Source organism: Magallana gigas, chromosome 9, assembly GCF_963853765.1.
Source record: "Magallana gigas chromosome 9, xbMagGiga1.1, whole genome shotgun sequence".
Taxonomy (NCBI): domain Eukaryota; kingdom Metazoa; phylum Mollusca; class Bivalvia; order Ostreida; family Ostreidae; genus Magallana; species Magallana gigas.
In genome coordinates, this window is record NC_088861.1 from 13,173,940 (window position 1) to 13,187,946 (window position 14,007).

At 31.8% G+C, this 14,007-nt stretch overlaps 1 protein-coding gene across 1 annotated transcript; it reads left to right on the forward strand.

The window, feature by feature from the left end:
- The first annotated feature begins 3,757 nt into the window (after positions 1-3,757).
- LOC105322013 (heme peroxidase 2) lies at positions 3,758-13,978 on the forward strand. The gene is made up of 11 exons (XM_066071750.1): positions 3,758-3,880; positions 4,165-4,359; positions 6,561-6,733; positions 7,641-7,820; positions 8,151-8,315; positions 8,703-8,804; positions 9,055-9,156; positions 9,352-9,838; positions 10,187-10,405; positions 10,706-10,969; positions 13,346-13,978. The coding sequence occupies exons 1-11, from the start codon at positions 3,831-3,833 to the stop codon at positions 13,419-13,421; spliced, it is 2,013 nt and encodes a 670-aa protein (XP_065927822.1). The 5' UTR covers positions 3,758-3,830; the 3' UTR covers positions 13,422-13,978.
- Positions 13,979-14,007: the final 29 nt, after the last annotated feature.

Consider the following 14,007-nt stretch of genomic DNA (forward strand, 5'->3'; position numbering starts at 1 on the left):
ACTTTTTTTTAAAATGTAAAGTCATTCATTATAAAAGTGTTAAATTTCGTTAAAATTCACCTCTACGGGAATCAGTTCGCCATATCCGTAAATCCGTTATATCCGACTAAATTCATGTGGGAGTAGCGAAGAAGATTTTCTAAGATTTAATACATTTTTACTAAATGGCCATATTGGCCCCACCCTAGAGCCTGAACCCCTGACCCAGGGGCCATGAATTTCCCAATTTTGGTAGAGGGCTTCATGGACATAATAACTATGCAACCAGTTTTTCCTCACATGTGTGGGGGTAGAGAAGAAGAGTTTTGAACATTTGGCTTTTTTTGCATATTTGGCCCCACGAATTTCCACAATTTAGATTCCTCTTACCATAGATATACCTCGCACAAAAAATGGTAACAATTAGCCTTGTAGTTCTTAAGAAGAAGTTAAAAATGTAGAATTGTTAACGCACGACGCACGTGGCACGACGCACGACGACGGACGAAAACAGATAGCAATAGGTCACCTGCGTTTACTCAGTTGACCTAAAAAACTATACTGACGAAGTCAATTAGAACCGTTTTGTAAAACGAGATAGCATCAAATTAATGAATTAAAAACTATTCTATCATAAAATAAAGAAAGCGGTTTCAATGGTTAAATTATTAATAGAAAACATTATTTTGATTAAGCTAAAAAAATAACAATTATCTTTCCAAAAAAAAAGCAACAAAAAAACAAAACAAAACTCTAAGGGTTTGTTAGATCTTCTCTTTGATAAATTGAAAGTCGCACAAGACAACTCAATAAAGGGCGTTACCATGCATGTATATATACATTTTGTTTTCATTGTGAAAATCTAGATTCTAGGCATTAATTTATTTGCTTTGTGTTAGTATATATTGGTATTACAAATGGTCAGTTCTGACTGGTCCTTACCCATGAGTTTAGTGAATTTAAGCATCATTGTAGTGCTACCGAATTTAAGCAACAAAGCTGTCAAAACTGACTTTAACAATCAATGTGGATGATACAAGTACAATGGTTGATCTAGGAGCAATGTCAAAGTTGCAGTAAAATCATAAAAATTGCCTTAATCCACAAATGCATATACTGTGAAATGTCTACCTTTTTGTTGTGATCTTAAAATTATTCGGCATCATTGTCAACTCAGTATATTATATAGAGCGTTTCATGTGATATAACCGTCGTTTTTTTCTGGATTTTTAGAAATTGTTTTGAATCTTCGGGTAAGTCCTTTACAAATAAATTCTGTGATTCGTTATTTGCATTTCATTTTATTTTAATTGATTTTAAATCATTACTGTTTTAGTGTATCATAGGGTAATATATTGTTTTGTTTTACATGTCCGGAAATTTATAATCTCTCATGAATAAGTAGGACTATCTTCAAAACATCTTACTTAATCCCTAATCTCTATTTCACTCTTTTTTCTCTCTTGCAGTTGCACTTTTCTGGTGATTCCTTCCAATCAAAGCAAAAATGCAAAAAGACTTATACTTTTTAAGACACTACGTCACAAGATGGCGATTTAAATGTTTTGTTAAACTGTTTGTTTAAATCGATTCAGTTATCTGTCGTCATAGCTTAGTGGTTAAAGTATCAGGCTTGTGAACCGCAGGTCATGAGTTCGAATCCACCTGGGGCTTTTGTTTATGTTTACTGAATGAAATTTTTGAAAATACCATTTTTTATCTAAAATTACACATGTTTTCGTCTCTTTTATATATATACTTCTTATCCATCATGCTTTCTATCATAATCAAGTAATTTTTTGATGATTTGAGAAACTATTTTAAAGGTGTAGTGAGGCACCTTTTAAGACACAGAGATAAAACACGTACGTACTGTTAGATGATAAAAGATGATTTTAATAACTAAACGAAATTTATCGAAATTTTCATCTCAAATTTATACATATGATAGTTAAGATTTTGATATACACACTGCAGTTCCTCTGATACAGCGCTCATGAGAACAGCGGTGGGTTGTGTGGCATTACTTTAAGAAGATTAAGAAGGCTGCATGGTCGTGTGATTTTTATACTATATTAATCCCCTTATGAAGAAGAGCTCTCTCTCTCTCTCTCTCTCTCTCTCTCTCTCTCTCTCTCTCTCTCTCTCTCTCTCTCTCTCTCTCTCTCTCTCTCTCTCTGTGTGCATGTATAAGCAACAACAAAATAAATAAATAAATAAATAAAAAATAAATAGTTTCAGAAATAGAACATGTATTTTCTCTCTTCTTAAAGATAGTTTATAGCTGATCAAATCATTTCTTAAAATTTAATGAATAATTTGATGAATATCATGGCTTATTTGTTGACCACCCGCCTCACAAACCATTGCATACTAATTACAAACCCATGGTAAAAAAAATGTCGAAAAACACATTACAAAGACAGCCTTTCATATGCAGGTTTATTTAATATATTATGTAATTCAAAAAAGGCTTTGGAATCCATATTAGATGTACTTCATGCCACAGCAAACATTCTGGTCAACATAATTGTATACTACTGTAACACATTGTACTCACCAAGGTCACACACACAATACAAGTACCTGTCTGGTTATATTCTCCTCTACGAAAACATTATGTGAGTAGACATGAAGAAATGATGTCTAAAGGATAATCAATGTAATAAAGAAAATAAAAGTTTCATTTGTCTTTAAAAGCTATAATTGTATTTGATTATATGTGTTTCATGACACAATTAAAAGAGAAAAATTACTTAAACGTATAATGTTTTAGCAATTTAAAAATTTAAAAACGCGAATTTGACATTTTGATAAAAAAAAAGATCTAATTAATACGCAATTGATAAACTAATTCTTTGTTAGAGAATAAGAAAAGGAGGGAACATTGTAACAGTTGCAGTTTATCATTGCTATAACTAAAAGCAAAGAGTAAATGTATATTGTATTAATTATAAACAAGTATCGTTCATGGAACCCTACAGCAAGATGTAGAGATAAAATTACAGAGGGCTAAAACAGATACATACTGGTGCTATCAATGTGGTTAATTCAAACAGATCACTTAAAATACCTATCAAAGAATTTTTACAACCAATATGACATAGTTTCTTTATAAAAATAAATCTAACCTTGATAAAAAGTCACGTGATACCGTAAATACTTACTACATCATTGCAACAATTTTACAGTGATTGGTATTGCAGAACATTTAAAGAAATAACGTTCATATCTAAAGAAAATGTAACATCAACTTATTCATTTGATTGTTGTTATTCTCTTATTGCTTTCATGCACTGAATAAGATTCATAAAGTTTACAATAATCTAAATTAAACCCCAAGGTATTGTAAGGTAAAACTCATCTGTTATAGAATATTTTATAATTAGTTGAACATTTGCGACATATAGTATATGATAAAACCTAATATTAAAAAGTAATGCCCAAAAAAATATTTTACTTAAATAAATATTCTGTAGAAAACGATTAAAGCAAATTAAAAAATATATATACATGAAAGGTATGGTTTCATACATTTTTTAACATGTATGCATGAGTATATATTTCAATAAGAAATCACAAATCAGAGCATGATTCTGAATAACTGTTTCATATTCGTTATAAATTTACAAAAAATGCACGTTTATAGCAATCATGTACAATTCATCTTTATTTGTACCTTCTGTTAAATCTGAAGGTTAACAACTGATTTTGAATTTTAATGTGATAAAAAATCAATGAAACTTTTTACATCAAAAGGATTTGCCGAATATGATACGTTGATTACATATTTTTCACGGATGAAGACACTGCATTAAAACCTTTGTTTCATTGGGACTTTGTCACTGAAGATGTGTTGTTGTTCAGCAGTGAAGATGTTTGGAGTAACTCTTGTCATTTGGTAAGTGTATTATATTGAATATGAAATAACCTAATTTATGGAGTTGTTAATATATATGTAGGCAATTTTATTTAAACATTGATTAAAAAAAAAACAGCTCATAAAAATGTCCGTAGTAAATAATTTTAAGTTTGTTGATCTTTGAAAAAGTTGAATCTTTTTGGCAACATATATACTTTATACTTCAAAAGATTGAAACTGCTTTAAAACAAAATTGGATTTATTAGTCCATAAATGTACCTTAAGCTATCGTCAATCTGATACACATTCCGTCTAATTTTCAGCATTGGATTCCTGTCTTTGGGAAGCGCCAGTGAACCAGAAGACGACTGTTTTCTCCCTAATCCCAATCAGTACTATCTTCTTACAACAACTGCAGAGGGAAATTACCAAAATTGCAGAGAACACCGGTCCAGCCATGGATACAGAAGCGCAGGGATACCACCAAATTCTGCCTCACGAGCCCCAAAAGGAAACAAGTTTGTATTCTTATTCCTATATTGGTTGAAATACAAATATCAATGGAATTAAATCTTGTGTTGCTATCTAACAAAACCAGGTAACATTACGTATCAATATAGATAACTCTATCATCTAAAATAAGAAAATATTCATTAATACTGTATTTTAACCCCCTAATGCAAACGTTTCATAGATTGAGTAACTTAGAACAATGCTCAGGCCATGTTGTTATTCATAATTTTAACTTCCACGGTTAAGGCCTAAACTGAATACTGTAAAAGTGGTAATTTACGCTGGTGGTTAAGTACAGGCTTTCTATGGTCAAACAATACGCGTGAGTATTGAATACGCGGATGCGTGATTTACCACTCTAAGTTTTGATATTTTTACCAAACTAAAATATTGTTAACAATTAGAATTAGAAAAATCAAATTTGAGGCAGAAACCGTGGCCATGCCCCTTTAATTTAATAAAAGTTATATTCCACCTTATAAACCTACATAGAGGATTAATGAATTCTTACATCATTTTTGAGTAGTTTGAAATTTCACCGAAAAGTGTCCAATTTAACCCAATTTCCTCTACTGCAAAAATGAAGGTCCTTGGATCAATACCTATATCATTATTCTTGGTCAGAAAGTTAAACGTGTATAAAAACATTTATCTGAACGTTTATATAAATTAACCTGATAATACCTTGTTCATGTTTTATAAGTCAAAATGTAGATTACAAGCTAATTCAACGGTCCAAAGATATTGATCAAACGATTGGTGAATATCAGTCAACCTTTTTTAAAACGATAAGATTTTATAACGGCAAATTAATCTTTTCACAATGATAAAGTTAAAATGTTTAAATGTTCTTTCATATAACAAGAGAAAATCGATCATAGTTACAGCTGACTCTAAGGCTATATAATGAGGTAGGATGGAAGTCTTTTGATATGTGTAATATATTGATTATATTTTTTATTAGATTATAAAAATAATGATCAGTTTGGCTAAATGATATATTAGTATGTGCATTCTAGAATAATACAGTGGCTTTATACTTTTTATGATTTGTTTTCGATATCATTTATAGAATTGAACACCATGAACAAAATACAGATAAAAATATCCAAAGGATATTATTAGGTATGGTTTAATATCTGTCCCAATTTTAACCATTATTTTAATAGTGTCGCATAAAAATCAAATCTTCAAAAATCAGTGTACGGAGGATGCCTACCATTTTATCTTGATTTTAGTCATCATTTCTCATTCGTTGTTTATCTATGACGTCACATAAATGACCCAATTCCCACAATTATGCAAATAAATGAAAATATTGTAATTTTTTCTTTTTATTTTGCATTTGAAAATATAGAGCGCAGGTCTTCTCAAGTACGATTTTAACGTATGTTTTCTTCCTATAATTATACACATCATACTAAAAATGATACTTGAGCAATCCTGCGCTCGATGTTTCCCAGTCGCAAAACCATCGGAAAACCCCCATATTTTGCTACAAAACTTGAATTTATCAAATTAAGACAAATTTCATGACGTCATTTCTACATAATGACGTCACTGTGGTGATAACTTTTTTGACATTTATTTTCAATATGATTTCCACTAACTGCCACCTTATTCTTAAAGTTCTTCAAAAAAACTTAAATTTTGGGGGCGAAAAATGCGTAATATTGCACATAGTCCTTTACATAGAAAATTTTAAACAATTTTCCGTTGTACGGTAGGTGAGTGTTTCCATTGTGCTTTTATGACCTTATGATAAAATGAAGCTTCATAGGAGTACTTTTAGGAAAAAACCCAAATCGGCCTCCTAAAAAGTAGAAAGCAAACATTCACAAACATGTACGTAAACTGTAGAAATATATTTTACCTAATTTTTTTCTGAAATCAAGTAGATTTTATGATAACCTAAATCATTAATAAGTCCAAATATTGAATCAATATGAAAGGATTCAAAGAAAAAAAATGCTTACAGGTGGAAATACCTGGCATAATTCGATACTTATAACAAAAACAAACTGTCAGTCATGGAAAATGAAAATAAGGTAGAACACATAAATAAAACGTTTGAAAGTAGCTTTTTATATATCGAGCAAATTCACCCCTATAGTTCCATACTAATGTACTATCAAAATTATTCCTTATTCTAGATAACTTTATTATACGTGACATATTTATTTCTGTTGTTCATTCCAACTACCAGAAACCCAAAAGGAAAGCGTTCAACCGAAGAATGTGAATTTGAAAAACCAATTCATTGTGACGATGGTGCTAAATATAGAACTTATGACGGAAGTTGCAACAATTTGAAGTATCCATATTGGGGAAAGGCTGAAACACCGTTGGCCCGTTTTCTTAAATCGGATTATCACGACGGTAAGCAGTTTATTTTTTGTTCATATTCTTACGAGGGCTGGACTATCATGGCCATTCTTAGACAATAATAATCTTATTTAGCAGAAAAGCTGGTGTAAAGATGTAGTAAAGTATTCAGATTAAAATCTAAAATACTAGAAAGTTTTCTTTTCTAAATAACAGTTAATGGCTATAGAAATCAAATCTTGTCTAAAAATCTAGAACTGATGATTAATTTGTTGACAATTAGCCTTTTTAAGTTATCAAGACAAAGCACTTATGATGTGGTAACATTAAAGTACATGTAAAGACTAAAGCCTAAGTTACTTTTAGACATACGAAGAGTTTGTTGAAAATATGCACCAATTTACCTTTACTTTACATAGTGAGATGATATTTGAAATTGTTAAATTGTTAACATTTACACCTACATATGTACATGATTAAGTGGCTTTACCTTTTGGATATCTTTATGAGGGCAGTCCGAAGAAGATATGAAAGAAAATATCAAAGATAGTAAGAAAATTGTTTTGTTAAAAAAGTGGAGAGGTGTTTTAGGTGTAAAAGTCCCCGATACTCCACCTTATTCTTGTCTGTTTGCGCTCATATAGTTCATTCTTGGTCTTTTGTCTCTGTAAATCAACAACATTAGTCGGACTCCGTGATCAGTGTATATATCACATGATGTAAGCACAAATTTCAACTGCATGCAAGATATACTACAAAATATCGACAGTTTTCTAAAAGTGAGATTTTCCTGATTGTATATACGTAAAGCATCTGGTTATATAACTTGCTCTCGTAAACAATCCTTTTGATATTTAAATGAAAAAATGTCCATGTCATAAAATATAACTTACGTGTAGGAATCAGCTTTCTTCTACCATATTAATATTTTTTTTAATCCTATGGTATGTCAAATTGCTAGGTAAAGGTTCACCGAGACTTTACGGTAAACACCGGAAGAGGTTGCCAAACCCAAGAGATATACGACTTCAGATTCACGAAAAAAGTTTGCCTATTCATGAACTCGAGGGACATTCTCATTTTCTGATGTTATGGGGACAAAGAACCAGCCATGATATGATAGAAAAAGTAGAAGCTAGATGTAAGTTTTTGTTCCTTTGAAGTCTGTGTGTTGTATACAATTTTGACAAAATTTCTTAAGAATTGCAGTGGCCTTTTTAATTTCTTAACTTTGGAGAGTGAATACATGTATTTTTCAACTTATGTAATACTTTGAAGACATTGAAATGAGTGTGCGGGAAAACTCTCATGCACAACAAATTCAGTAATAAAGGTATTCACCCAAATGATACAAGGTCAAACTTGTGATTTATGTAAAGTATTTTCTGAATTCTTGTAAATTTCAATGCAACAAGAAAAATTATATGCACTTTTATCTTACCTATATTTGTGTTTATACTTATAATTGCAGCATCAACAGGAGGTAGACTGGACTGCTGCGGTGAAGACAGCAGGAAAGATAATTGTGAAATTCCGATTCTTCTTAGATCTGATGACCCATACTTTAGCCAATTTAACAGGCTGTGTTTGAACTTTAGACGATCCAAAGCATCTCCAGATCTTAAATGTAATTTTGGTAAGCAGTTTTTTAAAATTTCTTTTTTTTTTCGATCAATCGATCTCTCAGAGAGAGAGAGAGAGAGAGAGAGAGAGAGAGAGCAACATTACAATGTTGCGTGATCTGATATGAAATTGAAATATAGTTTTACAGATGCATGAATTTATTTCTTGTTAATATTTATCCATATTTTAAAGGCAAAATCAACATTACTGATAAACAAATAACATGAAATAAAATTCAGTTAACCTAAAATATCATTGAAAATGAAAATTGTGAACCAATATAGTAGTGCATGTAAAAAATATTGATTGGATTTGAGACTAGAGGGTAGAGTGTGTTTTTTTAAATATATAATTTAACCACTTATAAAAACATATATTACCAACAACCTTTTTTACACAGAGACCCGACAACAGCTGTCAGAATTTACAGGTTTCGTCGACGCCTCTGATTTATATGGATCTAATGACGCAACAAATGAAAATCTTCGAACCAAAGTAAACGGTATGTATCGAACTAAATTATTGTGATTAGATATCTATGTTCAAATTATAAATGGGAACATTAGGGTTTTCACGGATCCCTTTTCTCTGAAATGTATTTATATGTTTAGTGTTTATAAGGGATGTAATAATTTTTAAACACAGTTAAAATATATTTAAGATATTAAGATAGTTAAGATATCATATTTTAAACGTTTCGTTGAGACGGTTGTTATGATCGGTTAAAGAAAAATAATCATGATTTCAAAAAGGCCTACTAAAGACAACGCTGCATTCTGATGGTAACGAGATGATGCCACAGGCAAATGGTGGATTTTGCCGATCACAATCAGAGAAAAAATGCTTTCAAGCAGGTAAAGTTTAGAAAAGAGAATTTTTATCTAGTTGGCAAATACGTTATGAAATGGTTCAAAAGATAATACCCAATCCATGATATGACTATCCTTGAATTTGGCAATCTTAATGATACTGACTTGATGTTCATGTTGGATATATATGTCATGTTTTAATTGGTAAAAAAGAATATTCATGAACTAAATTTATAATAGGTGATCGTCGAGTAAACCAACAGCCTGCATTAATGTCGGTTCATACTATTCTCCTGAGAGAGCACAATCGCATTGCCAGGGAACTTAAATTAAAAAATCCACATTGGAACGACGAAATGCTATTCCAAGAATCAAGAAAAATTGTCATTGGAGAGATTCAACACATCACCTATAATAGTTACTTACCGAAAATACTCGGCTCGAATATCATGAACCTCTTTGATTTGAAACCGCGTTCTCTTGGAAAATATTTTACAAAATATGATGATAAGGTCATTCCGACGATAAGAAACGGTTTCATGGCTGCCGCTTTTAGGTTTGGGCATAGCATGGTAAATAACCATCTTGCGTTCAAAGATCATTATGGGAACAACGAGAGAACGCTTTTTCGACATATGTGGGTGAATCCCGATAAGTTATATGAAACAGATGGGATCGAAAAAACTCTAAGAGGCCTCCAGGAGGAACATTCACAAAGTGTTGACAGGTAGTAAAAGGGGCATGGTCACGATTTTGAACATTTGTTTTAATTTTCGATTTTAATGTTAACATACGAGTACATTTGCATTATACAATTGCAACGTTTGTTGTTAAGTTAAATCCACGTTAAGAAGAAATTTTCTGGGCTAGTAATTCAATAATTCGAAGTATTTTTGGAAGCCATGGGTATTGTACCGTACATATAAGATTAAATACTGTTACAGGACATCGACAGAAAATAACAAAACGTCAACTATTGCACTATTTGTGAAAACACCAACGTCTATTTTTTCTTGGAAACATGATTTTTTCCAATAAAAAAACCCCCGAAAATGTTATCTTTATTTATTTCAAGATATAAAACAGAAGAAATTACCGATCGGTTTTTTGAGAGCCCGGACCGACCTGGATTTGGAAATGATCTGATATCCATAAACATCAATAGAGGAAGGGACCATGGCATTGTGGGGTATTTAGCATGGAGGAAAATGTGCAAACTGCCATCCGCTGACAATTTCTACAGCTTAACAGATCACAGTCGTAAAATGGTCAGACTGTTGCAAAGTGTATACAGGTTTACATTAGTTCAGTTTTATACCTTACTAAAATTCCTCTTAAACATTACCAAAAAAAAAATAAGAATCGTATTAACTCTATTTATACAGATGAAAGAACTTTAAAATAATTAAGAACATTCATTTTTACTTCTATGAATGCGTAGATTGATTTTACTCCAAGATGCATGTACCTTTTTAGTTTGATCAGAGAACATATTTCACTACAACCATATAATGGTAACCAATATAAACAACAATCAAATATACTGTTCCTGATTTTATTAACTTTATTTTCTTATGATTTTGACCATTTGTAGACGTGCTGCTGACATAGATTTATTTGTTGGTGGTGTCACAGAGACGCCATTGCCAGGATCATTAGTAGGGCCTACATTTGCCTGCATTCTTGGTCTTCAGTTTAAAGCCCTTAAATACGGTGACCGCTTTTACTACGAAAATGACGACTCTAATGCTAGGTTCACCATCGGACAACTGAACGAAATCAAGAAAGCAACCCTTGCTCGGATCATCTGCAGAAATTCAAACATCGGCGAAATTCAACAAGACGTGTTTTCTCATGGGTAATAATAATTTTATATCAAGACAGTTTAGGTAGATGAGAAGGTAGTAATAATTTTATCAATATCAATCTTCTTTGATTTATAAATCACTCACTCAGGTGTCCTATTGCAATTGGCATCGTCCGTCGTGCGTTAACAGTTTTTCATGTTTTACTTCTTCTTGAAACCTACAAGGCCAATGGTTACCATCTTGTGCTGTGAAGTATCTCTATGGTAAAATGAACCTAAATTGTGAAATACATTGCTCTACCATACCCCGGGGCGCCACATATAGTTTCGAGGTCAAATTTGCAAAAAGAAAAGCCATATTTACAAACGTTTTCTTTTATACCCCCACACAAGTGAGGAATGCAGGAATGCATGAACACTGAATGCATGTTTACGGTGTATATGAAGCCCTTTACCACAAAAATGAAATCCATGGCCCCTGGGTTGGGGGTTCAGGCTTTAGGGTGGGGTCAATATGACTATAGAGTAAAGATACATTAGATCTTAGACCATCTTGAAGTTCCTGACCCCTGAGACAGGGGTTTAGGCCCTACGGCATGACCAATATAGCCATATAGTAAAAATATTTTAAACTTAGGTAATCTTCTTCTTTACTCCTGCAAATGTGGGGAGAAGCTGAATGTATGGTAATGATTTCCACGAAGTCATCTACCTGAATATCTAGGGCGGGGCCAAAACACTAATATGGTGTATAAGATAGGGGTTCTTAATGCAGGGTGTGTCCAAAATGATCATATAGTGTTGATGTATATAATGTTTAAGGACGGACGAGACGTCCCTCAGTTTCATATAATTCTCTTTGATATTTTATTCCTTATTAATGAACAATTAAACCTATAAATTCCCAAAAATTCAAAGTACATTACCAGGCTCGTTTTGGAGCTAGAATATTTCGAATTTTCCTTAAAATTACACGCAAAATGTATTTAAGTGCTTAAAAGTAAAGTCATACTGTACATTTTCAATTGAACAGTTTATATCTGAATAAAAAAAGAATCATATTTCATAAAAATATCATTATTAAATTACGAAGTGGAACTCTTCACATTATGGAGATAGGAAAAAATATAAAAAATGGAAAACTGGTCGTGTCTGACCTTAAAAACATCTACTGACACAGAATAAAAACTGACTGCATATTTAGAAAACAATCATTAAGCTGTCATCTTTAATACTATTTTTGTCACCTACATGTAAAGCAAGGTTGTATGGCTGTGAGTAGGTATTATTTGTTTCATCATTTATTTTGTTCAGGAATTTCAATGAAAGAAATGAGTAAATTAACCTGTTTAAAATGAAGAATGTCTATCAAAGTTAAGGTATTGTGAAAGCATTTGAAATGAGTTCGGGGGGGGGGGGGGGGGTTGTAATATTGAATAGAGTTATCTTCCCTTGCATCTTCATAATGTAGTCATCTTCCTTTTCTTGTTCATATTTAGTTATCGATCATTGAATAAAATGTTATTAAAAAGTTGTATGATCAAAAGAGTTATGTAAGTATATTTTTTTTAATTTGTACATTAATTGTAAATAAACAAAAAGACTTGTTCATAGTAAAGTAATAATTGACTAACCAAAAAAAGCAATAACAGTACATGTAAAATTATTTTGGTATAAATGGGAGATGGTGCTAAAATGTCTATGGAGATTGAATATTCAAAAGCTAGGACAGGAAAAATGAGAAACACTTTATGGCTTTAAAAGCTGTTTTTTTGTTTAAATGCCCACAGGACAGTTGCTGTCTGTCCCTGGGGATGGGGAATGGGAGGTTGTTTTAAATAAAACATGTATTACTAGCCACCTTGTTTTAGTGTATGTATGAAAAATATGCACATAAACCTATCTTGAATGTTAACAGATATTGGAAAATCATTTTCTATCAGTCTTGGGCGTTTTCAAATAGAGGTTATGCGCACAATATTGATCTTTACGTTTTTGCAAAAAATTACAGGTTTCATAATTACAAAATTATCATTTTTGTACTCCAGAATGAAACTTAATTAAATGCATATACTGTGTTAAAATTCGTGGAGGTTATTATTCGTGGGTTGCTTAAATTTTACAGGTTCAAGGGGACGTAATTTCGTGTATTCTATTAAACCTACAAAGGGAGATATGACTTTTTAACCCTAATTTATATATTTGTGGAGGGTGTATATTTGTGGATGAGAGGTATACCCACGAATTCTACGAAAACTGAGTCACCACGAAATCTGATGATTCCACAGTATGCGACTTCTCGAAAAGTTTGTGTATGGGCTATGGTACTCAGGTGACCGCAAAGGCCTTTTGGTCTCTTTTTTTCTTTGAAATGATTTATACATATCTTAAACAATATAGTTTGTATTAATGTATCTTTACTTTTAGGGATCCACTGGTGAACTGTTATTCCATACAGGATGACATTAATTTCTCTCTTTGGGAAGTAATCCCACAGAACTAGCGTTTCCTCCTACATTTGGATTCTTCAGAAGAACAACACTTTTATTCAAACTTACATAACATTATTAAAGTTTGTAATTACACTATCTTTTTAACATACAAAATTAAAGTTTGTAAAGAAAAAACGATCAGTTTCTTTATAGTCATCACATTATCGTCATTTCAAGGAGGTCACATTTCAATCGCTAGATTTATGAAAAAAATATTTGCTATCTCTCTGAAAGTGTTATCTGTTATTTAAACTCATAATCTATTGAAAGAGTAATTTTTATGTTGGTATCTTTTTAAAAGGTTTATTACGAATATTAAGCATTGTTGACCAGTAGCAATATTGTAGAACAGGTTTGGCGGACTGAAAGATCGAACCAAAAACAGCTTACATAAATTAATGATTTGCCAGTGATCCAGATTGTTGATATCAATGTCCGTATTTGATAGACAACTTGTACAAAATTGAATACGGGATTTGAGAGGTGTCGAACTTTAATGAGGAACTTCGGCGTTAAACGAGTATATGATTGTTATGAGTTCTTCTGGTTTTGTACGTCTGAATGAAAAAATGAGACTTTGTAAAGATAATAAACATG

Bases quoted from the DNA above. Each gene is read 5' to 3' on its own strand.
- LOC105322013 (XM_066071750.1), top strand. From the start codon at position 3,831: ATGTGTTGTTGTTCAGCAGTGAAGATGTTTGGAGTAACTCTTGTCATT. The intron at 6,734-7,640 runs GTAAGCAGTTTA...TCAAATTGCTAG, and splicing joins TAAATCGGATTATCACGACG to GTAAAGGTTCACCGAGACTT. The intron at 8,316-8,702 runs GTAAGCAGTTTT...TTTTTTACACAG, and splicing joins AGATCTTAAATGTAATTTTG to AGACCCGACAACAGCTGTCA.